The sequence below is a fragment of the Aythya fuligula genome, chromosome 20 (genome assembly GCF_009819795.1).
Source record: "Aythya fuligula isolate bAytFul2 chromosome 20, bAytFul2.pri, whole genome shotgun sequence".
NCBI lineage: Eukaryota > Metazoa > Chordata > Aves > Anseriformes > Anatidae > Aythya > Aythya fuligula.
The window spans coordinates 8,653,087-8,677,092 of record NC_045578.1 but is presented as its reverse complement, the minus strand read 5'-3'; the positions used below and the strand labels follow the sequence as shown (position 1 = coordinate 8,677,092).

The 24,006-nt window shown below is 43.7% G+C and overlaps 3 protein-coding genes across 5 annotated transcripts in view; 1 reads left to right on the top strand and 2 right to left on the bottom strand.

The window, feature by feature from the left end:
• The window catches only part of VMP1 (vacuole membrane protein 1), a 64,381-nt gene extending 47,621 nt beyond the window's left edge, over nt 1-16,760 (bottom strand). The window contains exons 1-5 of one of the 2 annotated variants that reach the window (XM_032200684.1): nt 16,625-16,760; nt 10,277-10,379; nt 7,925-8,060; nt 5,417-5,507; nt 3,264-3,374 (exon numbers count right to left, since the gene is read on the bottom strand). In XM_032200684.1, coding sequence (XP_032056575.1) covers nt 3,264-3,374; nt 5,417-5,507; nt 7,925-8,060; nt 10,277-10,352 — 414 coding nt within the window. In that variant the 5' untranslated portion in view covers nt 10,353-10,379; nt 16,625-16,760. Of the gene's footprint in view, nt 1-3,263; nt 3,375-5,416; nt 5,508-7,924; nt 8,061-10,276; nt 10,380-11,954; nt 12,006-16,624 lie in introns of those variants that run through there. The other variant, XM_032200685.1, reaches the window with a different exon arrangement.
• Nucleotides 16,761-16,810: 50 nt separating this feature from the next.
• Nucleotides 16,811-17,655, top strand: PTRH2 (peptidyl-tRNA hydrolase 2). Its single transcript, XM_032200686.1, has 2 exons — nt 16,811-16,853; nt 16,931-17,655. The coding sequence occupies exon 2, from the start codon at nt 16,990-16,992 to the stop codon at nt 17,515-17,517; it is 528 nt and encodes a 175-aa protein (XP_032056577.1). The 5' UTR covers nt 16,811-16,853; nt 16,931-16,989; the 3' UTR covers nt 17,518-17,655.
• A 1,256-nt stretch (nt 17,656-18,911) lies between these two features.
• CLTC (clathrin heavy chain) overlaps nt 18,912-24,006 on the bottom strand; it is a 29,899-nt gene continuing 24,804 nt past the window's right edge. Inside the window, exons 31-33 of one of the 2 annotated variants that reach the window (XM_032200681.1) lie at nt 23,641-23,661; nt 20,604-20,679; nt 18,912-20,316 (exon numbers count right to left, since the gene is read on the bottom strand). In XM_032200681.1, the coding sequence (XP_032056572.1) occupies nt 20,192-20,316; nt 20,604-20,679; nt 23,641-23,661 (222 nt within the window). In that variant the 3' untranslated portion in view covers nt 18,912-20,191. The remainder of the gene's footprint in view (nt 20,317-20,603; nt 20,680-23,640; nt 23,662-24,006) is intronic. The other variant, XM_032200682.1, reaches the window with a different exon arrangement.

Sequence of the window (24,006 nt, the reverse complement as noted above, 5' to 3'; positions counted from 1 at the left end):
AGATGCACCTGTGTCACAGCTGAAGCAGTTCAGGCACTGCGTGAACAGGTGCCTACATGCCATCAATTCCTGCCCGTTGGCCCTTGATGGCAGAGACAATGCTGCAAGCATCAACAAGAGCTCCGCAGCACATGGGTGGGCCTGGGAGCATTGTTCTCTAAGCATGTAATTGCATTCCCAGCAATCTCACTGTACATACACATTTAAAACAAGCAATTAATTACGAACAATTTTAAAATACTTACTGAGTCTACTTTCTACTGCCTGCAAATCCAGGCACTAAAGCAGAAGAGGATTTTTTTTGTTTTTTTAAAACTTTTAATTTCTTTGAATCAACATAATCAAGAGATGTAATTAAAGTGCACAGAACATGTAAAGTAGGTATACATTACTGTAAAATTCAATAGTGATTTTACCACCTGAACTATATTTTACTTTTAGAGGAAGATGCTGCACAATTAAAATAGCAAATTATTTAAAACTTCTCCTTCTGAAAGCCAGAGCTCCTAATTGCTTTGTTTCCAAACGGATTAAATACAGAACACTATTCTGAACCAATTTACCTTAAAGTTACACCATCTTAAGTTTGCAACCCCTGTTCCCTTTCACACCACATGCAGCCCTAAAATCAGCAGATATTAAAGACTGTAGTACACCGTTGATAGTATGTCCCGTATTCATATTGCTGGCAGAGCTGTATTGACAAGAAAATTAACACTTCTGCTGCTTAAAATGGCAACACGGCCTCAGGGCAATAAGCTTGTGTTCTTACACTCCCACTGCCATCTAGTGGCACAAATCCCGTACGTTCCACCAAGTTATGAACTGTTCAATGTTCGGGCACATTTAGTGCCAAGGAAGTGTATTTTTTCTGAATTTACAGTCCTTGCTAGTCACTAAATCTTGCACAGGAGAAAAAAATAAAATGCGTCCTTGCTTCTCTTCCTGCACTCACCGCCTTTATGCAATTCCCTCAACAGAAAAATGCTCATCTCTATTACATATTTAAAGCAAACAAACAAGTATTTCTCCTGTATTGATACACATTAGAAGTTGATGGTATGACTACATCTTACTCTATAACCACCTTATAATTGAGTGCAGTCTGTTTTTCCCCCCAAAATTGTGAAATCTTACCTCTTACATTCCAAATAAATAACTTCACTACACCTGCAATAAATACCTCTGCTAACAATATTAAACTGATTTGTTTTTCTAGGTGATACTTCTTACTGGAATCTCTAAAAGGCTGCTCACTTACGTCTACTACAGACATAACGAAAATTATACTGACTATTAAGCCAGAGAAGTAATATTTTGTCTACGTGACTTAAATGTCAGGCCAGGTCATGACCTAAATGTACTGACTAAGTTCACACACCCCACAGGAAAAGTTCAGTGATATGCTATGAAATTTGTTTTTTATTAAAGTAACTTAGAACCAATAAAAAATAATAAAATAGAGTAAAAGACAGGTTATTTCATTCCACCTTCTATAAGACGGCACTGCAGTTCTGAAAAAGACTTTTCTTTATAGGACAAAATTATCTTGGATACAAAGATGATTTGTCCTGGATACAAGATGACAGCACTTGCTATTCTGCACCAGATCAATGTACAACAAAGAAATAACCCACTTCCAAATGCGGTTTACAAATAGTGGAAAATATTTCTTATTTACTAGATTTCTGTCAACACGTGTAAAAATTAAGAATAGAACTGTACAGAAAGCACGCTAAACTGCTTCAAAGACTGGCTAGATAACACAACATCTTTGGTTTGAAGAAATCAGACTATCAACCAGTGAGAGTCAACTTAAGAAAAAAAAAAAGCAAAAAAAAAAAAAAAAAAAAAAAGACAAATCTATCATTTAAAAGTCTTACTTGCTGATTTAAATCATGATCTACTGATTTTCACAGCAAACTTGGAATTTGCTTTCTCTTCCTTTCTCTGGCCTGATGAGTAGCCAATGATCCTTCCTGCTAAATTTTCACTCCCACCCGAGGCTGGTGGAGCACCCAGGCTGAGCTGAATTTGGGAGCTTTAGTCCACCTCAGGCACCACTCAGTGCTGAGTTGCCTCTCCAGCGAGGTGGGCACCTTGGTTCATGACTGATGATTTTGATTGATTCTCCATCTGCAGAGCCCATGTGTTTTGGTGTCCCTAAGCTATTGTCATCACCTCTGCCAGTCAGGAGGATTCCTACACTGTCAAGTCACCGCTGTCCAAGCACTCTCCAGCATTGCATGCAAAACATTCAGATTCTGTTCATCGGCTCTACCGAGTTTCTATTTCCAATCGTTTAGGTTGACAGCAATATTTTTGCCTAAAAGGCTGTGTATGCAGAAACTTGTTTCTGTTTAACAATAGTTCTCTTTCTCCCATGCCTTCTACCTCCAGAATCTTTAGGAGAGAAGCTCCACCAACAGATTGACACGACTGCGAACGATGCCTACACAGATGTCACTAGACCTAACACGCATTGCTTTGCTGTGTGGAAAAACACGAGTTTCTTGTTTCCTGTAGTGCTTTCTGTGTTAATGATTAAAGCAGTTCTGAAAGTAAACATCTGTAATTGTCCCAAATACAAGATGACATTTGTTGCATAAACTGGTTTTAATTATTTTGTGGCCATGAATCCTTTTCTTAAATCCAGGACAGTGGTTTCATAAACAAGGAACTAATCCAATGGCCAAAAGCAAAACACACCCAAACATTTCCCTAACTTTCCTAGCTAAGTCGAGATAAACAACATCATACAAATTTTCAGAACAACAGAGACTATTTTATTATTGTAGCCAAACATTTTTCTTGCTGTTATTTTCAAAGCAAAATTAATACAGACTGAACTACAAAACAGTTGCCTATTTCAGCGGTTTCAGCTAAAAGAATGATCATTTTAAGCTACTGAGAGCACGCAGAAATTTTTAAAATGGAAACATTTGAGCTGCACACACTAGAAAATGTTTTTATTTAAATTAGTAAATGAGAGCATAGCGCACTGCAGATTTTGACTCATTGTTTCGAAATGAAGGATAACAGTAGACTAATATCTACAGTTCACCATGAGCAAACAGCATAAGCTATACAATATAGAGTAACAACATTCAACACAGCTTTGTAGCATTACACTAAGTATTTTTTTTCCTTCAGAAGTACTTAAGATTTAGGACTTAGGGAAGATTCTTTATTCACAGATCTTAAAAATATGCAAAAATTAAAATAAATGATTCAGAAAGAATGTGGAATAAAAATATCCTTACCAAATAGAGCAGAAAGGTGTGAAGACCTGTTCCAAGTCCAACAGAGGACAGAATGCCTAATCCTACCCAATAGGCACACCAGAAGAACTTTTTCTCCATATACCGCACATACTGAAAGAGAAAAGTCACAAAACAAACATGGTGATGTCCCTTGGAGGAGAAAGTTAAAGCTACAGACAACTATTTGGATTAGTTTGTATTAGAACAATGGAAACAGAGTCCTAAATTCCTCTATTTGCAACTTACTACAATTACAGCACAGGTATATGTACAGAGAACAACGCGTTTTCAAAACAAAAGCCCCCACACCTTATAATCAGCAAGGTTCTGAGGATACAGATGAAAAATTCAGTTTCAATAGTGAGGACCTGAAAATCCAGAATAGACAAACAAAGTTCACACAGGTAAGCAATAAGCACCAGACAACATCTACTGGAAGCCAAGCAGCAAGCAGACAGATTGGGGAATTTCCTCAACGGGTAAGTGTACAGCCAGGTACACTGCAGGGACGGGAGGCTGTATCTCACTCTCACTGCCATGAGAGCAGTAACATAAAAGGACGAGCAAGGTCATTAACTTGGCTATACCACAGCCCTGAGAAGAGGTGCCCTTTAATACCATGCATGGATCAACAGCACGGATGTGAAGTTTACCGACCTTAACCAGGCTCCAGCCTGCCAGAGTGTAAAAAAAGTCCTGAAAACGACCACTGGAACTGCAAGTATACTTAGCTATTTTGAATTAAATGTTTTGGAAGAAAGTGGCATACATATTCAATTATATGTTGATGGTACACAGAGATGGGTAGAGAGAGGGTTTAGCAGGACAAGAAGCTCTGGAGGAAGGTAAGAAGCTCTGGAGGAAGGGGGGTGGACAGATAGCTGCTGGAGCACACCACTGAGACAACACAGAAGAGAGCTCCAAGCACTACTGGACACTGCAGGCACGCTCCCCTTGCCCATCCCAGAGGTACAGGCTTCTTCCCACCAGGCTCAAGGAAAGCTCTGGAGGCACTGCCAAGCCTCACTGCACTGCAGCCCCAGCCAGCTCAGGGGGCACGTGCCTCAACACCAGTTTGTAAGAGCCATCTAGTGGCAAATGTTGAGTGCATCAAGCTCTGGCCTCGATGCTGACAAAGCCACCAACCAGGGCAGTTTTTAAATGAAGGAGGTATTTGTCCATCAGGAACAGGAATGGACCACTGATCTACCAGCTGCCAACCTGTCTGGTGTGTAACTGCTTAGGTCTCAGGCATGGGACTGAGCAAGCAAGGATGCAGTGAGCTGAAGAATCTCATTTCACTGCATTAAGTGACCCAGCCCTGGGAAGCCAGGACTCGTGTTCCAGACCTGCATGTTCCTCAAGCAGACAGTGACAGAGCTCAGCAGTGTAGATGTAAACAAGTTCTCTGAGACTGGGAATCTGGTGATTTGCAGAGTGGTAAGGTGAGTCAGCTGCACAAGGAAATGCTCTGCTGGGTTAAAAAGGGCTGCCCCAGAGAAAACCTGAAACTCAGGGAGAAATGGCAAGGGGAAAAGCGTAGACAACACCATCATGTTACGCTTAGAGCAAGCACCTACACTTCAAGTGATGTAAAAGCATCAGTCTTCACATAACCCAAGACAACTACGTTTTTAAAACAGCCATTGTAAGACAATGGGAGTATAAGAAGCATCACAGAACCAGATTTGAGCCATGAAACCATTTTATGCCTACATGTATGCCTGAGTGGGTCAGGATACCCTTCCATAGCAATAGAAACGTTTCTTGGAAACCAATCAAGTTCTCTCATGACTCAGTTTAACATTTTCTCAAGAGTTCCTACTACTATTTAAAGCTTGTTAACAACAGATGTGAAAGAATGCTGCAGCATCAGAGGTGTGCTTATTTAGGAGCAGATGAGAAGTAGAACACCTACATATGCAACAAAATAGATGAAATGATACAGCTGATCTTCTCCCATCCTTAAAACGCAACTCATCCACACATGACTCAAGGGAAGTCACGACATGATAAACAGATAACCTTAGCAAGTAGGGGTTCAAAAGATGTGCTACAATCTCATTAAGACCCTATTCAATTTCCCAGGATGTCTATTTTAGCACAGAGACAGGAAGTATTAACCCCAGGAAAGTAACCTGAAAGCCTCATACCTGTTGATGTCTTCCTTCAACATAATACGTAGCTGTAAGCACTGCAAGCATCAGTAAAAAAGCCACCAGGATACTTCGTCGATGCCACAATCTTAAAAGACAAATGGTGATTAGTGTTTTTCATAATTTAGCATGCATTTCAAAGTAACTTAAGTTATCCCTGTAGAGTGGGTGTGTGGATGTAGTCAGTAGGCAAAATGACAGCTGAGAAGTTCACTGTTATAAAAATGTAAACCTCCCAAGAAATAGCTGGGGAGCCTTTAATCTTTACAGAAAAATCTCTAGTTCACTGTCAGATGAGAACCAAGTTCAAGAAAAAAAGGCAAGTAAAAGGTAGTAACTTGCTGAAAGCAAACAATCTAAAAGCCAACATTCAGCTTCTGCAGCTAAGAGAGTTCCAAATACAGGACCACCAAGAACATTCGTGGTTAAGCCAAGTGCAAAGCAGGCACCGGCCCTGTGCAGGGGATGATCTGTGGGTGGGTAACAGAAGTGCTGATTCCAAACTGTGCTGGTGGGTAGAGCCACAGTGACAGTAAAATGAGCAAACCTCAACATTATTTTGGTTCTCTTAATCTGCTGAAGTTAGTACCTCTTGTTACAGCTCAAACTTGAATACATACATTTTTACTAATTATGAAGCATTAGGAGGCTACTACGGGTAAACAGAAAAAAAGCATTTTTATGATATCCAGTTACTCTTGCACCTGCCTAATTCTGTAAGGTTACAATAATACTGCTTCACACATACGTGGCCACACACAGCTGATTAAAGAATATATTTATTATTTTCTGGGAAACACTATTACACTGTCATCTAATGCTATAAAGAAAAGGAAGTGCTAGCATCACTTAAAAATCACTGACATGAAATAGTGAAATAAGTGTAATTTATCTATTTAAATAAGCAGAAGGAAAGATTGAAATACGGGAAGTGTAATAGAGCAAAACAGTAGCAAATGTTTCATATTAAGCAGGCTGAAAAAAAGTTCCTTTAATCTTCTTGTAATTGTAAAACATTTGTGCTGCTGCTTGTATCAGTACAAGAATTGGATTTCCAAGCAACTGTCATTTAAATCCCAGTTTACTCAAGTGGAACACAGGAAACCATTAAGTGTCAACCTGAGGTCATCTTCATCGCTTAGAATCTAGTCATTATTTTCTATAAAGACATTGTCAATTTACACAGCTGTGGTGGTTTTACCATAGCTGTGGCTGTGAAGTTCTGTGTTGTACAGTGGCACACAACATAGACGTGCTGCTGATGCACAACTGAAGATGCAAATGCTATCTGTAACAAACTTTTGTATCTAAGAAGCCAAGCAGTAGATTAAAATAACACCTCAAATGTTATTTCTGCTGTGCTTAAGTAAGTAGTTGTTTCTGACAATCTCCAAGCAATGTTAAAATCTGAAAAGGCAGTTCTCAAAGAATATTTCCAATGATAGCTGAAAGCATGTACATAAAACAACTAAACTTTGGGGTTAGATTATTTTGGGTGAGAGAAGCACAGAGGGATTAAGACTACACTATCTAAATCTGCTACTACTCATTCCAGAACGTCAAAAAGGAAAACAGAAGCTTGTCTCAACATATCTTGTGTGTCAGCACCTCAAACCTAGCCCAGAAGAGTCAGTGGACATAGCCCGTTATCACCAATCTCAGCTCACTCCCGAAAGGAGCAGCCCAACAGCTAGAACCAGTGAAGGTGCTATTAGATCCTGTCTTCTGACTGGGAAGTGATTGTAAAAACAATCTCAAACATAAAGATTCCAGTTACCAGCACAAGCACTAGGTGGTTCCTACTCCTGGCTTTTTTGGTTGCCAATTTTATTCATGTTTGCCTTTTGATACTCCAGACCCTCCCAAGGCTAGAGCATTAATAGCTATGCGTTTCAGCATTAGTAGATGTTAGGCAATTGCAAGTAGCAGTCCTAACTAGAATAAAAGCCCATTTTATCCAGGGTGTAAATGATGCTTAGGGCAAGTGCTTCAATAAATAATTTCCTGCTGTGAAAGGGACCACTATCTTAGAAGCAGTTCTCTAATAGGGTGTCATAAACATCACTGTAAATCCCACGTAACCCTGAACCCTGCCCTAGCTGAGTTATTTGAAGATCATTAAGTGATACTAACACATATATTAAAAGATCAGTACTTAACACTGCAGTCTTAAGTACAATATCTCTTGCCTTCAGGATCCCTAAACACTGTCCCATTCTTTCAAATTGGCATATTCAACTCTTCAGGAAGGAAGTTCGCAATTCTCTTCCATCGAGACCTTACTGTATTTACACTTATGCAATTTAGGCAGAAGGTCTGGGTACACAGCTGGAAGCGTGGTATGTTCCAGTAGCCACCTTTAAGGGACAAAAATAAATATGTTTTCTAGAAGAAGAATTTTAAAGTAGTGAATCATCAGGAAAAGTGAGATGTCAGAATGACCTACTGAATCAGAGCATGGGTTTCCCCAGAATGCTTAGTAGAAGTTAAAGAAAGTATCTTTACTTTATGGTCCATTCCTTCAAGTTTATTAGTGTTTCCAGGAAAAAATACTGCAAGGTAACAAGCGGTTGTCTCCATAGGACAATATTCAACCTCTCTTCTCGGTCCCTTCGCTTCCGTTCACCCAACAAAGAGGAGTCTGCAAAGGAAAAGCAACAGAAATATAAAACCACAGGCTGACGGTTCAAATCCCATCCCACCCAAAAATACACTGATTATTTTTTGTTGGGAAGTTAACATGGGCTCCCAGTCATCTTTTCCACTTATCACAAAGCATTTGCTCCAAGGGCGTTGGAAATCTGGTGACCTCCAGCAAAGGAAACACGGTGGCTTTTTTCCTCCACATAGCTGACAGCCATTCAAGAACTGGCTCAAGGGTGCAAAGTCTGTTAAATATATTAGCATTTATGCAAAGTACTGCACTATTAGCTACAAATCAGCGAATCCAACAGGTCAAATGTGTCTCTATTGCCCAGTACAGAGACCACATTTCACTCTGAACTTCTGAATTTGGTTCTCTTCCAAAGCTATTCTCAGACGTCTCCAATCGAACTAGATTGGATTACGTGTGCTTTCCACAAACTTCAATCCCCGTGTAACTGGATAACGGTATCTCTCCTCCCAGTCAGAGGGCTCAGGCTACGTTAAGCCATGCCACCCTGCTCAGCTTCTCCAAAATGAGTCCACGAGACAGGAAGTGCTCCCATGAGAAGGGCCTGCCTGGAGACCACAGCCCTTCGCTAGGCTGACACTACACTTTTGGTTGCTTTTAACCGCAATAATTCGGTTATATTGCAGTGCCTGACACTACGACTACAACAGCAGTTACTGTGCACTGATGTACGAGTATAGAAAAAAGGATCTTCTAATAAACATGTGTTATTTTGTGCTCACAATATAGTCAGGATTAATAAAAATCCTTAGCTATTTTTGGATGAGGATGCTTTGTTCAAAGGCTGTCAGGCTACGGAGTGGCAGTAATTTTAACACTTTTAAAGAAAATGAATTCTGAAATAAGAGAAAAAAGCATGAAACACTGGGAAAATATAGAAAACTAACTTTTATCCAAATACTATTCAAATTTTAAATTAGGATAAAACTGTTACATATAGAAAGTGAATCTAATCTGAATCCCTATCACATTGTAACCCAAGATTTTTATTTCAGTAATTCAAACATGCTGCCTTATCAGATGTTGGTATCTACATCAAAATCACATACCTCATTAGTCACATTGCCCGTTTTATTTTCTTTAGCTGTATTCTTTACCTCTGAAAGCATCAGTTGTTTTAAATGAACTAATAGAAAGCCTGCAATTGCAAGTACTGGATAACATCTACATTCCCTCAGAGTGAAGTCCCAGTGAAGTAAAAGGCTTAGATTTGTTCCATGCATACAGGCATACACTTCTGTAAATCCTGCCACATTCCTTGCTTCAAGAATTTTTGTTCTCCACTTTTTCCACTTCATATGCCTAATAAAAATCCTTCAACCTTGTTGTTTGTTTGTTTGGTTTTTATTACTTTGTATGTTCTTAGTAAAGGTCATCAAAGACGATGGCGTAAGACTGTGTACAACTTGAGAAATCACTTGGTTACAAAACTTAATTAAATATGGAACTGGCACATTCAAGGCTGACAGGAAGCAAACTAAGATGATAATTATACCATACAGCACAGATAATTCGGTAACACAAAGATCTTCATGAAACATTCTCAGAATTTTATTTTTTTTTTGCATGAATTCTAAACATGAGCCTACTTTGGACATACCTGAAGGAAAAACAAAGGCAAGACAGGAGACGAAGTAGTTAACTGTCTTTCCAGCAATTTATCATTGAAAAATGATAAGCTACGGTGAAGCTAAGTGTCAATAGAAACACTAGAAATTGGGAGACGAAAAAAAACACACTGGATTTCTCCCAAAGCAGAACTCTCCTGGAGATTATAATCAAGTACTAACTCTTCAGAGCCAAAGGGTGGGGCTGTGTAGCCTGACTTCCACAGCCACATGTTTGTCAGCATAGTTCAGCTTTTCAGCTCCCAGCTCCTATTAGAACCCGAGTCAGCTTTACAGGGCTCGTATGTGTGTAAGCTACAGAATAGGAATGCAGAAGGAAAGAGATTGAGAGAAGCTGAATGGAAATACACAGCATAAAACTATTCCCTGGCTTTACATTACACAGGTTCTTTTGATTTCAGATTTAGAGGTGATTAAGTTTCCAATATCGATTCAGGCTTCTCTCCTTGCATTATCTGGGCATGAAGTGCACCAACAAATTCCTTCTGAGCATTGTGTTGGCCATTTTACACACCAGGTTGACCAGCTGAGAACATGAAGTCATTTTCCACCTACCTGCGAAGTTTCCATTGTGCTGTTCTTTGATCATTCCTGTGCGTCTCTGGTCACAGTCTGTTCCATTCTCTGCCATTTCATAGATCAATCACGTACGGGGGATCTAAGAGCAAAACAAAACCAAAAAACACAATGTCTCTATTTCTGGTTACGAAGATTCCATTTACTCTGTAGTCAGAAGATGCACACAACCACCCAGGAGTTCTCCAAATCACATTTACCTTGCATCACACCGTTAAAAAAGGAGAAAGTGTTTCCATTCCCACAATGACAAAGTTTAAAACATTTCCACCCACAGAAATCAGATTTTTTTTCGTTTTAATGACACAACTCCCTCGCTTCTCCAACTGAAGAAAAGCTCGTTAAACAATCCCTTCCATTAATCAGCCCACTGCCTTGGCTCCACAAGGAGCAGAACTTCGCACAAGCTTCAGTTCAACCCCAAAAGAGAGGCTTAAGATTTGATTCCCATATCAAAAAGCATCTATCCTGGCAGCAAGCTCCCACGTTGTATGCAACTAGACCTCAAAACCTTCCCATTCTAAGAAAGTTCCCCTCAGTATGGTAAGAAACAGAATTCCATCTCTTGGCGTACAGTGTAATAACTAAAACAGGAAAGGAAAGCTCTGCAACTGTCGAAAGGAAAGCTTTTTGAAAAGTGTATGCTCTCTCTGCTAGTTCAGCCTCTCTTTGTTGAGATCAGCCTCAAAAACCCAAAGAGCTGCTGTGGTTTTCCTTGTCCAGGAGAGTAAATAGTGCGGCAACTGGAAGCCAGCACGGAGCAGAATGTTGCAAGACTTTCCCTCCCAAAAAGAAAAAAAAGAAAAAGACCTGACCAGCTGACAATTCTTATGCAATCAAACATAAGAAGCAGCCAGTCAACCCTTTGCTTTAAAAACCCCTTGAATCTTAAAACAGTTTCTGGAATTTTATTTTCGAAAAAAGAGTCCCGCAAAGCTAAAGCATGCCGTTGGCGTTGTATTTCTCCCCGTAAGCAAACCTGATTTACAGTTTTTGATATGCTGCTTTTGCTGGGAAGTAGTACAATATCCAAATGACAGGTTATATAAAACTGTCTACTGCAGGAAATTAAAATTTGATGGCAAAAATAGTTCCCCTTTGATTTATGTCAGGCTTAAGAGCCAAGCCGCAATTCAGGTTTGGTAAACAGGAGCGAGATCTTCGCTTTGATTCACACTGCAATCATTTTGTCTTTTTTTTTTTTTTTAAATGAAATGTTAGAAGATTTAAGATACTGTTTGTTTCGTAGTTCCAGGGTTTCACAAATTAGTTTTATACCTGTTTAGTAGAACACGTCTGATCCTCAGGCTTAATACAATAAAACAGATTACAGATAAAATTGCTAGCTGTGGTTATTAAAGAGGTTTTACTTAAAACCCAATGGTCAAAAAGCATCGAGGTCTGAGGAAGCAGTACTTCCTCCACCAGCTTCTTTCTGAAATGAAATGAGCACAAATATAAATGCGGCTAGTTCAGCAAACTAGTAGGAATTAACCACAAACTAGTAGGAACTAACCTCTTGGCACGTTACAGTTTTTATTCATTGAAACCTGGGCCCCAGAATACCCAAACCACCAGGGGAATTAAGGGCACAGCCTTGCAGAGGTTTGCTTCTGAAGAACGCTGAAGGGCTCAGCCAAGGACAACGAGGACTGACCTGCTACAGCGAGAGCTCCACAGCATCCTTCTGCAGTCACTTGCAGCTGAAGCTTTGCTCTGCACTGCTACTAAAGCACCACAGAAACACAAAGCTCTCTCCTCAGGCCAGGCTTACAGCAGCAGCCTGATGCTGGAAGGCAGAGGAGTTCCAGCAGCACCCAGCTGAGGACACCAGGCCAGTCGCTCCAGTGACACAAGGATCAAACATTTTACCACCTCCCAGTTTCCGCAGGACAGTAAGGCCCTGAAAACAGTGGAGCATCTTCTTTCTGGTGACTGCACTTGAAAATTGAATTTGGACGCCCGCAGTTGCAAGTTTTCCTAGGAAGCCATTCTACACCAAGCCACACACACACACACACAAAAAAAACCTTCTGGTTCAGGAAACGTTGGTCTCATTTTGTTGATGTATACATAAACACCCATTAAAAAATTTCAGTGGAAGTCACGTGCTCCTCATTTTGAAATTCATCTTTTTTTCCTTTCTTCCTTTTTTCCCCTTCGATTTAGCCTTCAAAACTGAAGCGCCAATCGGTTTGTTCTCTGCACTTCGCTTAACTACATTTCAAGGAAGTTAATTTGGGGTGACACAAAGCGCTGCCCATGTCCGATGCTCAAGTCTCGGCTGTGCACAACACTTCATCCCCACGAGCTGCATCCACCCCAGCCTGTTAAACGCCTTACTGGCACTCAGAGCCAGCGGTCTCTGGGGTTCCCGATGCATTCATGCACACGTATCGACACGCGTATCACAGCTTTCCCAACCTCAGCTAACAGAGCCAGTTCTACCCTGTCTGCTCGGAAAGGCATCAACCTGGGATTACCTTTGCCTGGCACTACCTCAAGTGCACAAACCAGTATTTACAACAAAGATAAATAACCCCCCTGCACACTGGTGTAGGGTGTATACTCGTTAAGATGGCCCCAAAGTTCAGGCACCCTGCAGGAGTGCTCTGAGGACTCAGATGGAAGAACAGAGTTGGCTGGGAGATCTGGGACCTACCACAGGGCAAGTCTGGCAGGGCTGTGATTCAGAAACCAACCGCCTGCTGGGTTCAGAAAGAACTTCTCAGTTTGCCAAAGCCTAAAGAGCATCCTAGTGTAAGGAACAGGAGGGTGTGCATCCGGGACGTTAGCTCCCTGATCCGTTTGGCACCTATCAGAACCACCAGTCCTGCACCAATGTCTCCATGTGGAGATCAACTGGAGCAGGAAAGCGAGCCAAAACAGAGTTACCCTTCAGTGACCATGTCCACATCCTCAGGTCTATGCCAAATCTGCGAGAGCCCAAAGAAAATGAAATCCCAGCTGTTAAACAGCCCCCGCTTCTTATGAACCCTAACAGCCACACAGCCTGGATCCAAAAAGAAATTCCCAAGTCCACTGAGTAGTTAGCAGCAAACATACAAATGAACTATTAAAGGAGCGAGGAAAACAACTTTGAACAGTTTTGATATCAGAGTCGCTTAGATCATCTGCTAGAGCTGTGCTCAGACAAGAACTTCTTTGTGGGGCTGAACAAACAGCCCACAAGCCATTATTCAGCTGCAGTGCAATCCATAACATTAAGTACAAAAAGACAATTATTGCCAGTCAAAACGTAAATGGACCAACAAAAAGGGCTCCTCACGACTGTGACTGGCACTTCGCAGCCAAAGCGAACAAAGCGTAACGAGCTTGGAACATGGGAACATTACACACTGCTGCTTCTGCATGCTGTGACCACAGGAAAGGACAAAAGTCTCTTCTTTCCGAAGTCCTGGGGAGGCTGCTGGAGCTCCCTGCGTTGTGTCGCTGCTCTTCAGTCACAATAAAGAGAACAAAAGGTGGACCTTCAGAGGTGTAACTAACTGCACTAAGCCACACAGCTTTACACATCTGCAGCACGGTTTTGTTTCAGAGATCGGATGCTCAACAATTTACACAGGGAGTAAGCTCACTGCTCCTCAGCGAGTAAAGGTTTTGAGAGCACTCTCCTTCAGAACTGACCTCCTTCAGACCTCAACGACTGCCTGCACAAGAACACGTTCAGACAAAGGACGAGACCAGTCCCGAAGCGAAGCGTTACGTACCCCTGCAGCTCCGTGACACTGAGCCACTCTTCACCACGTCTTCGGGATTCAAAGCCAGCAGAACAGACAACGTCGTCCTTAGCTTTGCAGGCACTCAAGACCAAAGTGAGTGCTCTTCCAAACCTTCTGTCCCTACATAGTAAGGTAACGCTGCTCACCATGTGATACAGGGCTGCCAGGGTCCCTGACTTGAAGGTTAATAACTTTCCTAAAGCCACAGAAAATATAAGAAGTACCTGCTTTATTTTTCCAGTCCTCTAGCACTCAGGGGAAGCATTCAATTAAAATAAATTAGGACACATCTGAAAGATGGTCAAAATCTCTACAGACGTAGCTATTACGGGCTACTTTCCTATGAGTGCATTTATTCCCATTCTAAAAATGTTTTTCTAACTAAAGTAGTTTAAGCCCTCAAAGGCAAGGACAACCAATTCAGTTAAAGACCACAGGTTTGCATTTTGTGGGTTATGCCCCTGTGCACCAGACCTATTTTCCAACTCCTAACAAGATGAAGGTTTCAAAAACAAAGTCATTTTACAATTTAGAGTTAAAATTTCTGTTTTTCCAAAAAGACTTTGGAGCATCTCTTAGGAAAGCACGGATTAATGTTGTCACAGGAGCTTCAGGGATGCCACGCTTTTTCTTTTGGGGCTAAATGAAGTTGTGATTCTGCTGGTACAGCTGAATTTATCAAACTGCTCTCCAGTGAACCACGAACACTGACGGCTGCCTGTGTAGATCCAGCACTAGAATCAGCGAGTATAATAAAGTCATGACACAGTGCATAGGTGGAAAGGCACAAAGATGGTAGGAAAGCCAAAAGTCAGGTTGTCCAGGTCTTCACAGCAAGCTCTTGCGGAAAGTTCAAAGAAACTCCTTAAATAAGAAAGGAAACTACAGAACTGGGAACGTGAGCACTGTCAGCACAGCACGCCGTGCCCCAGGGGAGGGCACAGGCTGGGTCTGAGCTCCTTACTCCTTGAGCAGGTGGGCAGCAGCGGGCCTGGGGGGCAGATGGCAGCTTAGGGAATGGGGCGGCTCCCCTAACAGGGACAGAACAAGACTTAATATTCAGGTGACTAAGCTGACACGGTGTCTTTCACATCCTCGGTTTGAGGGCTATAGGGAAATCCGTGCACGTTAATGCCTTGGCAGAGGGTGGACGCAGCCCTCAGCCCGGGTGCTGTGCTCTGAAGGTGAGAACATTTTTTCAACAAATTCATAGTACACGAGGCTGCCTGCCTCACATCTTACTGTCCCCTGGGTCTGTCAGGTCAGCGTGACACCAAACCCAGCCAGGTGCTGTCCCGTGTCCCCTGCTCGGTGTCGCAACAGCCTCAAGGCTGTGCCCTTCATCCCCCTGAGATGGCAAAGTCCAGCCAGCTCACACGTCTCCGCATGGCACTGAAGGTAAAGGTCTAACCGAAGGTGATGGCTTCTCGTCACAACTCTGCCGGAAAAAAACCTGCTCTGCTCTAACTATTGCTCCTGAAGCGTAGTAGGTTTGGGTTTGTTTTAGAAACAGAAGTTATTAAGAAATAAAAGGAAGTCCCAAAGCATGCATTAACATTCTAACAATGGGTATTCACAGGACGCAGTCAGACAGTTATGACAGATTCCAAGGCTATTCAAAGACAACCCCAGGAAAAGACTCTTTGAAGTGGAAACAGCGCAGACTTCCCAGCCGAAGGCTGGCACCGCTTCCAGCACCCTCCCCTTTCTCAGTGCCACTTCCCTCTTCAAAGCTCCCAAGCCCCCTCCTCCGCCTTCCCCCAGAAATCCCCAGCATCACTGATTTCACCTGCTAAGTAGGGCACGGTGCTCAACTCAACAAGCAGTGCTACCCTCCCGTTGCACAACTGTAAATGTGCTATTTCAAACACTCATCAGAAAGCACGGGGTGAAGCAATCAGTGCAACTATCACCTATTAACAACGAGAAATAATAACAATAAAGAGTCCATCCCGTGCTGCAGAAATAAGGGCAGGCTGATGTTATCAAGCCCCTTTGATACGCTCCAAGGAATAAAGAAGCAACCTCACAGCTCCCCACCTCAGGGGTACCAACGCCAGGGCACCCGCTCCTTGGTGGGCACCAGCACTCACAGCACAGAAAAAAAGGGCAGGAGCGAACCGGTACCGAAGCTGAGGCGCTTCTCGGGGACTGTGAGGGGATAACCCGGCTTTGTGGCACTGCAGCGAGCAGCCCCCCCCCCGCCTCACCCTCGCGGCTCCCCGAAACACCCCCAAACCCCCGAGGCTGCAAAAGCGGCGCCGGCTGCCCCGGGGCGTTGTGGAGGTGCCCGGCAGCACCGCGCAGAGCCCGGGCACCGGCCCCGTTCAGCCGCTTCGCTCCCCTCAGGAGAGGCCGCGGGGCCTCCCCGGTGCCTTGGGGCAGCTCCCCCCCCTCCCCCACAGCCCCTCAGCGGCCGGGCCCGGGGCTGTTGCCATGGCAACCGCGGGGCCCGGGGCCGGCCTGAGGGGGGAGCCGCGGCCGGTAGCGGGCTGGGGGCGGCTCCTCCGCGGCCTGAGGTGCTCCGGGTGCCCCGAGCGGCCCCACGGTGCCCCCCTCCCCCTCCGTCCCCTCCCGCACTCACCGCGCTGCGCCCCGGCTGCTCCCGCTGGGCCCGGGCCAACCCGGAAGTGGGAGGCGGAGCCCTCCCGCCCCGCTGACGTCACTTCCTCCGCACCGCACCGCACCGCGCCGCCCGCTCTCCCCACTGCTCTCGGGCGCTCTCCGCGGCCGGCGGAGCCCCGCCCCCTTTGGCGTGCTGGCGTCACTTCCTGGCGACGGCGGCGCGGCCTGGTGGCAGCGTGGAGGCGGCGGTGAGGAGTGGGGGGAGCGCTCGGCCCTAACGGTTGTAACGGTTTTAACGGCTCTAACGGCTCCGGTCTCGTTGCAGGCGCCCCCCGGAGCCGCAGCACGGCCCAGCAGCAGCAGCAGCCGCCGCCCGGTGCCGCCATGGAGCAGCTGAGCAAGGCGGGGCTGCTGGGGCTGGTGGCGGGCGTGGCGTGCGGCCTCTGCCTGGGCTGGGGCCTCCGCGGGCGGCTCCTGAGGCAGCCCCGGGCCCGGGCGGCGGCGGCGGCGGCGCCCCTCGGAGGAGCGGGACCTGAGGCGACGGTGCCCGGGGAGGACGGGGAGTTCAAGCTGGTGCTGGTGGTGCGGAACGACCTGAAGATGGGCAAGGGGAAGGTGGCGGCGCAGTGCTGCCACGCCGCCGTGGCGGCCTACAAGCAGGCGCAGAGGAGGACGCCCGAGGTGCTGCAGCAGTGGGAGTACAGCGGGCAGCCCAAGGTGGTGCTCAGGGCGCCCGACGAGGAGACGCTGCTGCAGCTGCTGGCCGAGGCCAGGCGCCTGGGCCTCACCGTCAGCTTGGTGCGGGATGCCGGCCGCACGCAGATCGCCCCCGGCTCGCAGACGGTGCTGGGCATCGGGCCGGGTCCAGCCGATGTGGTGGATAAAGTGTCTGGGCACCTAAAGCTCTTCTGAGCCGGGGCCCAAAGAAGTGCCAGTGCGTTGGTACTGAGGAGTGATATCCAAAATTTGGGATTGTTTCACATGCTCTCAGTAAAAATATATTTTTTTTTGTAAAAAAATTAAACTTGCAAAATGTAATGCTGTTCATGAGTTTCTCTAGCTTCTGCATTGCATTCTGAAGTGGGAAGGAAAAATGCTAGGCTGGGTAGAGTTACAAGAAGCAGAGCTGAATTTTACTACCCTAACTAGGAGGAATCAAGCATTTGTAAGACTTGTGCAGTTGATGAATTAACACTTTGTCTGCTTTATTGACTGAATACAAGCATTAGAGAAGGTTGTCTTGTGCCAAAAATAGAAGGTTCCCCTCTGCCTTTGCCTCGCATGAGGATTTTTTTTAGATTGATTTTGTAATTCACAACAGGTGGGCTGCTAGAGCAGTTAGGGATTGCCCCATACAGCAGGAGATGGCTGCAGCGAACTTAGTGTAGGGTTTCTGAGCCCATGACTGATGCAACACCTTGTAACTGGTATGAAATGTATGAGACAGAACAAGTTAAACAGGGCTTACAGCTCAGTACTTATAAAGGGAAGATGTAAGTAAGCCGTGCTCCTTTCTGGAGAGGTCTGTGGAGCTGCTGCCTTCACAAGAATTTAAGCACATCCGAATTTCCCATCTGGCTAACACAGGGAGTTACCCACACGTATAAACAGCTTGTCACGCAAGAAGAAATTTAATTCCTATTTTACTGAGGATTAATGGGTCCTTATAGGTTTAAGAAAGCACTCAATTACAGAAGTTACTGGGCAGAGGTCAGATCACAACTCGCATTCTACCCAAATCATGGAGATTCTACCCCTGGAGCTCCCTTTTAACTCTAATAACATAAAAGGCAGGTTACCTGCACTTCTAATTAGGTGGATTTTCTATTACTTTTAGTTTTGTAACAAAGCTGTGGGTTTTTTGTTTGGTTGGTTGTTTTTTTGAGAGAGTTCTATTGAGCACCAAGTCAGGAGTTCTGTGCAGCAGCCTTGCTCAGGATCCCATTGGGATCTTACCTGGGCCAGTTGCTCATCAGCCCAGGGAAGGTCTAAGCCCAAAGGCAGGTGAGAGGCAGGGCCTGAGAGAACTCTTCTTACTCCAGCACAGTTCATCAAGGAATAAACAATCCCAGCTCTAGCCTGCAGCTGCCCAGGCCCCCCAGCTTCACACCCACTACCCTGCTGTAACGCTCACCTGCCAGAACCCCTCAGTTCAAGCTGATCAAGGAGAGGGGGATTCAGCCTCAGGGCTGGAACCTGACACTGAGGACAGCTGGAGAAGCTTCCATCTCTTTGCCAGGAGCTACCACAGCTAGGGCCAGGGCTGTACCATTCAGTGCACTCAAATATGACAGTATTCATTGAGAAACATTTAAGTCAATTTTATTTGAAGCTAAATATATTTAAGGCAACTTACATACCTAGAACATAATCTCAATTTAACTGACACACCCTACTACGATCCTAACGTATCATCTGGGCAAAGATGCTGTAGTTGACCACAGTGCAGCCAACTCTTGAAAAAAGTGCTATTTTCTTCCATCTGGCATAATCTTTCTATAGAAAAAGCATTACATATTTTCTTGTATCGTCCCCTCAGTGCAAGACACCACTACTGGTCTCTATTGCTTCTGTTCTAATGGCCCCTTCTACCCTTGAGGTGTATACACTCGTATGCCCCCAACGACTAGCACTGTAATACTTGGTTCGAGGTTGAAGGTCCTTTTGAAGACAGTAAAGTGAAGCTACCACTATGCAGCATGTCCACAGTCCAGTAATTTATTTTTAAATTGAGTAATTTCAAATTGCACAAACAAAACTGAACAGCAATATGCTTGAATTCTCTCTTCTGTACACTCAAAACAGTGATCTAAAACACCACAATATCCAACATACACAAACCTCAGGGCAGGGTTAGTAAATACACAGATTGGAATCATGGTGCTCTGTTCCTGAATGGAATGTCCCACAAAAGCACAGGATACAGCACAACATAAGGTCATCTGTTACATATGGAGTGAGCAAAAAGACACTAGCATTTTCTATATGCATAACTGGAAAAACCTGCATAGGTTAAGGAAAAAAACTTTTACTCATTTTAAGTCAGGCAAGGTTGTCTGTACGCATTTTAAATTCTTTTAGAGCTATGCAATCCAACCAGGGTAGGATATGCTGATTAGTGTTGTCTCTTGTCAGCGGTCTTGCAAGGTCAAATACAAGTATCTTCACTTTAGCTTTCTCCGAATATACAGTGAGACTTAAATGCATTTAGAATAGACAGTACATACTGTAAGCTGCTCACATACAATGAACTTAAGATTCAGTATTAGAGTTTAACACTATAGAGTGCAAATCAGAATCTTCACAATAGACTTAATGGTAATAAGCAGTCCTGCAAAAGCCCACTTGAACAAACTTGTTTAAACTATTCCCCTTTTAAAGTAAAGTCTAAATGACATGGAATGTGAAAAAGATTTAACATAAGTGATTCAAAGTTTGCGCTAGAAAAAACAGTCCTTCATGAAATAAAGGTTACAAGAACACGAGGCAGAACTCTTGCTTTTTCCCTGGTATGAGTTAAAGCGGGGAGGGACGGTGGAGTTTCAGTAAGAAAATATGCTAGCTCCAAACTGACTTGTGCTGCACCTTACATGCTGTACCCAAAGCCAGGCTGCGGTTGCCCGTACGGAGGCGCAGTGTAGCCATAGCCAAAAGGTGCTTGTGGAGGAACTGCAACGCTGGGTCCTGCTGTCAACATTAGCTGGGGCTGACCTGGAAGACAGAACAGTTATATATATTATGAATAATATATTCTGTGTATTATGAATAATACAATTCTGTTTTGTATGTTACAGAACAGAAACACCCAAGATAAAAATAAAGCATACTGGGCAAGATCCAAGTAATACAGTTCTAGTACAGCTCCTGCACTATTTTCTCTAGTATTGATTTCATATGGAGAACATTTCAGGGTGGGGAAGGACCACCAAAACACGTCTAGAGAGGTATTGATTTAAAAGATAAATGTGTTACTGACAACATATGAACTAAAATATTACCATAAACAATAGGTTGTGTTTCTGTAGCTTGCTCCTCTTCCTTTCTCAAAGACTCTGATGCATCCAGTTTATCCACCTGGAATTGAAACCAACAGTTAAAACAACTCCTCCAGAAGAGGTACTTATTCATGGCAGAGAAGTGGAAAAGCCTTAGTGGTATGTTAACACCCATCAAGAAAAGGAGACCATTTACAAGTTAAGATCAATTCAAGTAGCAATGTTGGTACTGGTGCAGTCAAGATTGTTCATTTCCTGAAAAAAACCCTTAATTGAGGGATTTGTGGAACTTCATTGAAAGCTCGCTCCAGGCCAAAGCTTTGTATGAAAGGTCCCATATTGGACTAGAGCTACTTTGGCATCAGTAAGCTCCTTGACTGTTGCTCCAACTGCTTCAAACCAGCAGCCTTAGGTCATAAACTCGGATTTTAGCAGTGTCAGTTGGCAACCTTTGGTGTTGGAGCAACTAAGATAATGTCCAGACCTGGAGAAGTTTCCCTGAATATAAAACACTGATGTAAAGTGATCTCAAGTTGGTATTTGTGTAACAGACTGCAATAGCATCCGACATGTCACTTGAGCCTCAAGATTTCACTTTCCAAACCCATTCACTCATGCAATTTCAGTTCAAATGCAGAGAATGCATGTGTATAAGACTTGCTTTTTTCCACTCTAGAACTGCGTGGCAGTCAGCCTAAACCCACAAATACTCGGCTTGTTCAAGCTTAATACACGGTAACAGGACGAGACTAGCCAGCTTCACTCTGCTGCACAGCAAGTGGAAATGTGCTGTTAGCCCAGCCCTTCAAAAGGCAAGAGAAGAAACTTGTTCTGTATTGAAGCATCACTTGCTACTAAAATGGATCCAAGGAAACTCAGCATTACTACAGGCTAAGGCAGGCCCTGAAACTAGAACCACAAAAATTAGGTACTGCTATTTTACCTGGGAGATAAGATTTAGAAAAGTCAGAGACAACCATGCCAATTACTTTGTAAAACAGTAAGACAACTCACAAACCAGATTAGTCTTTAATTTCATGTGTCCTTAATAAAGGAGCTCGAAGGTAGGTTTCCTGTACTTACACAGGGTCAGCATCACTGAACAGCTACATCAACATCCATGAGTTGAAGAGTTTTCAGATTAACTGTGCTATGTTAGCAGTTACCTGCAAGCAGCACTACCAGCTTTCTTCTTTCTTAGTTGCACATTACACGTTCCATAAACCTCTTAGTTTGTAACCTCAATTAGAGGCATTAATCCATGAAGTGACTTAAGTCCTGAGCTTTATGAGTTCATTCATTGATTGGGCTTCCATGGCAAGCATTTTTGTTGTCTCACACCAGTATCTGGCTTGCTGTTGTCAAAGCGCACCGGAGCGTATGCCAATGCTTTACGACTCATTTCCAGACACTGGGCTGAAAACTATACTGGTTTTGACTCAAATAGCAACACACTGAACACAAAAGCACAAGTTTAGAGATGCAGATCCAAGAAGAATGTGCGAGTTTGGTACTAAGCAGAGGCATTTGGTTTACACACGCTTGGAAAGCCTCCAGCCCAGGACGTTTAATGCATTTTTGACCCAGTTTTGATGCATCTCCTCAGAATTAAACAAATATTTTCAATAACAAGAGCAAGTCTGTAACCAGCCTGCAGGATGGTTCTCACACCACTTGCTTAGGCGTCATCAGGTTCGGTACCCTAACACACTTGTTACAAGATTGTTTTAAAGGCTTTTCCACAGGGACTGCAATAAGCTGTAGAAGAAAAGTAACATGCATTCAATGTTATCGTGTTATGTGTGCATGAAAAAGAGGCAAAAGTACTGAAGCAGGAGTGAGGTCTGAAGATGACTGCCATACAGGCTCCCCCCAAAAAACCACACGCAGCCCACAGCAATGCCTTGTAGCATAAGGAGTAGTGGGATGTAATTGCAATGACTGCTACACATGCGTAGTTTATGCAAACACTGCAGTTCAATTACCTTTTTTCACACACACGCTTTCTTACTGCCTCACTTACTAGCTGCTGAAGGACCTTACACTACACATTTTAGTCAGGTTAGCCTTGAGTTCCAGTGGTGTATTTACAGACATCTTGTCACCAAAAAGCAGTTTGCACTTAGTCCATCCTGAAGCCATTTGTCGGTTTGCCCTTTGCCCAACCATATTAATGGAAAACTCACACTAGGGCTGATTTCTGTTCTAAGGAGAATTGGAATGGCATTTGTACAGGAACAAATGGACAGAAGCCTTAGAATTGCTCTTAGGAAGGGCAACATTGCATAGCAAAAGGCAAGACCCAGAGTAGCCTCAGAGGAGCTTTTTTTTTCTTTTAAGAGGTAGCAAGAGAAATTTAATGAAGCTGAGGAGCTTGGAAGGCAGTCTTTTTTTTTTTTTTTTGCACAACTACAACAAACTTACTACAGGAAAGGGAACCACAGACTTGGTCTAATAGCTGAGGTTTTAAGTTATCGTGTGGACTAGGACACCATGTGGATTAGACTAGCACCATAAGAACTGGACACCTGAGAGAGAAAGAGTCTCTTCTGAAGCAGCTAGTATCTCTTCTGTCTACTGTCAGCACACATTAGTAACGGTCAAGAGATCAGAAACTGGATCACAGTCCTGTATTTGTATATTCGCTAATATATTAGCAAATGCCATATTGGTTTATAGTTCAGAGAGAGCCAGCAGTCCAAGACTTAATTATTCGTTACTCTAGGTCATTCCTCCAGTCAGTTTGGCAGTCCAATAGTAGCACTTCACCCCTTTGACACCAGGTTGACTGTGATCCAACTGATCACCCGTACGCCCTTCCTGAGGATCTACTAGCATATTAGTAGCAAATGAAACTACTTTTGTCCTACTGCACTAACTACTTGTAGAGTTAAACAATTTGCATATGCTTTAGTGATATTTTGTTTGGGGGAAAAGCAGTAGCAGCAGTGTAATAAACGTAGGAAAGAAAAAAACTCATGCAGAATCCTTAGACTTAGTCCTCCAGACTTAAAGATGGAAAACAAGAATCAACTTTCACCTTTTCCTTTATTGCATCAACCTGCAAAGGAATTCAGAAGGTGCAGCTTAGAAAAATCAAATTCCATATTTAGCATATAAGAGGTAGAAACAAAAGTGTCAGGGAAGAAATAATTAAGGTACAGGAGAGCAAAAACAAAGATACACCAGAAGTATCTGCTTTAGAAAGGCAGCTCTGCTCATTACTAGCTTGTACTGCGTTGATTTCATTAGCTACCCTATAGTTATATCCTAACTCTTCAGCAAATCATGATGTTTTAATCTCTAAGAATCCTACTCCAGGACTACTAGTCCCAGGAGAGGCCTAGTATTAGCTTGGTACATCAGGCATGTCTGACGAGCAATGCTATTGCTTAGATAGCTCCCC